Here is a 2,978-nt window from a genome sequence, read left to right on the forward strand (position 1 = left end):
AATGGTCTGTCAACCTTTCATCTCTATATTTTGTAAGCCACCTTTATTAAAACACATAAACCTGTCATTTGCCACCAAAAAAGAATTCATATAGAATTTACACATCCTTCAGTAGGTCTGTGATTGGCTTAAAGACTTGCCAATCAGTGAGTGTCTTACCGGCCTACGTCGATCTGACTCATTTTATAAGCTGTACTATTTCTTATAGATCATTTTCCAGACAGTTCTGCTATGATTAGTGCCTGGCAAAAAGCTTCAGCAGATATTTCCTTTGCAACATCTCAACCAATAATTGGTCCAGTTATCAACACTATTTTCAAGTTTTGAACAACACAGCTTTCAAGATCTATATATCTACATGTGCCGATGTTTCCGTTTATCAACATTATATTTTAAGATCTGTGCAAGAACTCAGCTAACAGATGTTTCCACATATAAAAGCTATCTTCACATTTTTTTATCTATTTATTTTTGCTGAAAATGGCAGGATTGATCCATTTTTAAGTAAAGTTAACCTATGATTGTAAAACTTTTCAAGATTCAAAATTTTTTACTTGGTCATGAAGTTTCATTTTACCTTACAATATTTTTGTACATAAAAATTAATGCAATTTTGAAATTTTGTTTTTATTGAAATTAATTAGGCTGGGAAGAGGAGATGAACCTGGATGGTGTGGACATTGAAGAAGCTTTCTCAGAACCCATGGAAGTAGATAGTGCAAAAAAGTTGTCAAAGATAAACAACCAATCTGATGTTAGAGTAGAAGATGTGTAAGTTAGGATTTGTATGTATTTGTGTACATCTTCACATAGTAGTCTGGCCCATCAGCCAAGTCAGATGGCAAAACTGGTGTTAGAATGGAAGGTGTTTAAGTTAAAGTTGTTATGTATTAATATGCATTTTCATAAAGTAGGCAGACTAAGCAGCCAAGGTAGATGACCCAATTGGGGTTACAGTAGAATATTACAGTTTGGCCTTTGTTGTATTTATGTATATTTTCACCTTGGAGGCAGGCTTAGCTGCTAAGATAAATCAGGGGTTCCATGTAGACTCTCAAGGGATGGCAGAAAAGAGATAGGATTGCTGTAGAAAATACACAAAATTCACATCACTGTTAATGTACTCAGTATCTATAGGGTAATTGGGGGGAATACTCAATTAGGATGCAAAATGTTATGGGGATTGGGCCCGAGACAGATGAAGAAGCTGGTGTTAGAGAAGATGTGTAAATTAAGCTTGTGATATATTTTATTTTTACATAGTAGGCAGTCCTAGCAGCTAAGATAAATGACCAACCTGGGTTTAGAGTGAAAGCTGTATAAGTTAGGTTTGTACTTGTATATTCATACAGTACGTAGGCTTAGCAGCTCTCCCATTTGCTAATCATTAAGATTCAGTTCAACCAAACAAAAGTCAGAACTCCACAACCATGTCCAAGAATATAAAGTTTTTTTTAGATATTTTCTTAATTCATTTGCAGTAGTTATAGTCATTTACTTTAATGAAATAAATTATAGAATATCTATACCTTTACTCACTTACTTAACCCTCTTCATGCCAAGTGATTTGAATAATGCCTGTTTAGCTATAATAAGTTTTTAGTTTGCTATAGTTAATTGCACATGCTCAGTACTTGCTGAACCTAAGTATTAAAGATTACCTCATTTTCTGATACAATATCTTACCTCACAATTTGCACTCACCACTAGTATTGATACTCCCTCTTACTCTCACATATGTTAATGTGAGATATCTGCATACTAACATGCAGATGATTATGTAGTAACTCTCCACCAATAGGAGTATGACTATAATCTTGCAACTGTTAACCACTTCTCATTTGTCAGTCTTTTTGTACAGGCATGATTTTTGCTCGTGGTTTTCATTGACTTACTCAAATGTTTTTACTTTCTTGTGTTTCAGGCCTTTCAACTTCTTTTCTAAATCAGTTACATTTGTTATTTAGCATTTTGTTAACTTTAGTGGAGAGTAATGAATTATATATTTTTTTTATCTCTTCTTCACTTCCAAAATGTTTTGCACTTGCCTTTTAAGGTGGGCATGACTTCAACTGCCATTACTCCTGTAGTGGATTTCCCGACCATATGTTATGCTTTGTCCTTATCTCCTCTTTCCTATGGTTCCACCCCTGCCCTACTCCAGGCTGAGCCTTTGGGTCACTATTTTGTGTTTCCTCCTTCACTGGATATTGGGGTTCATGCAAGTCGTTTTCAGAGAATAACTGCATTTGGGGGTCATTATTCCTTGACCTCCACATACTATGGATGATATCATTATTCCGACTTCCTTTATTTAGCCTCACAGCATTTGGAGTTGCTTATCCCTTTGTTGGGTTCAGATCCCAGTTTTTCGGTTACCTTTTCCCTTGTGAGTTCCAGCTTCTTAGGCTTCGGAAACTAGGTGTCGGTACCTTGTCACGCATTGTTTATGGGGCATCCAGTGTTAGTGACTATATTCTCGAGTTAAAGCCATGGGGGCCAGACTTCTTCACTTTGCCTATGTTTGGAGGTCCTTTGCTGTGGATACTTGGGTTCTGAAAGTTGTCTCAGAGGATCTGGTCTTTCAGTTACATTCACAGGATCCCGTTTCATGCCAGCATCTTTCAGAGGGTTCTAGATTTCATTCATAAGTGCGCCATCAAAGAGATGGTCTTTCTTGTCCTGGATTTTTTTTCTTGACTGTTTGCTTTTCCCCACAAGACAGAGGATTGAATAAACTCTGCTTGGTGGTTGGACAGCACTACCAAGGATGTTCATCTTCCCCTTCCTTGTCTGGCGTGTTATGTTTATGCATGCTTTTTTTTTTTTTTTGATTGGGGGAACTATTTAAAGAGTTTTCAGGAGATGAACTCTTTCTAAGGCCTCTTTCCATATCATTCTTGGATCTCCTTACAGTTCATCAAGCTTTTATTCACTTCCTGCAGGCTTTTGGGGGATGGTTGGTGATGGTACACCTC

At 36.8% G+C, this 2,978-nt stretch overlaps 1 protein-coding gene across 1 annotated transcript in view; it reads left to right on the forward strand.

Annotated features, from left to right (window-relative positions):
• LOC106472162 (DNA polymerase alpha catalytic subunit-like) overlaps positions 1-2,978 on the forward strand; it is a 73,059-nt gene that overhangs the window by 20,036 nt on the left and 50,045 nt on the right. The window contains exon 8 of the mRNA XM_022400763.1: positions 645-771. Coding sequence (XP_022256471.1) covers positions 645-771 — 127 coding nt within the window. The remainder of the gene's footprint in view (positions 1-644; positions 772-2,978) is intronic.

This window comes from Limulus polyphemus, unplaced genomic scaffold, assembly GCF_000517525.1.
Source record: "Limulus polyphemus unplaced genomic scaffold, Limulus_polyphemus-2.1.2 Scaffold5128, whole genome shotgun sequence".
Classification (NCBI taxonomy): Eukaryota; Metazoa; Arthropoda; class Merostomata; order Xiphosura; family Limulidae; genus Limulus; species Limulus polyphemus.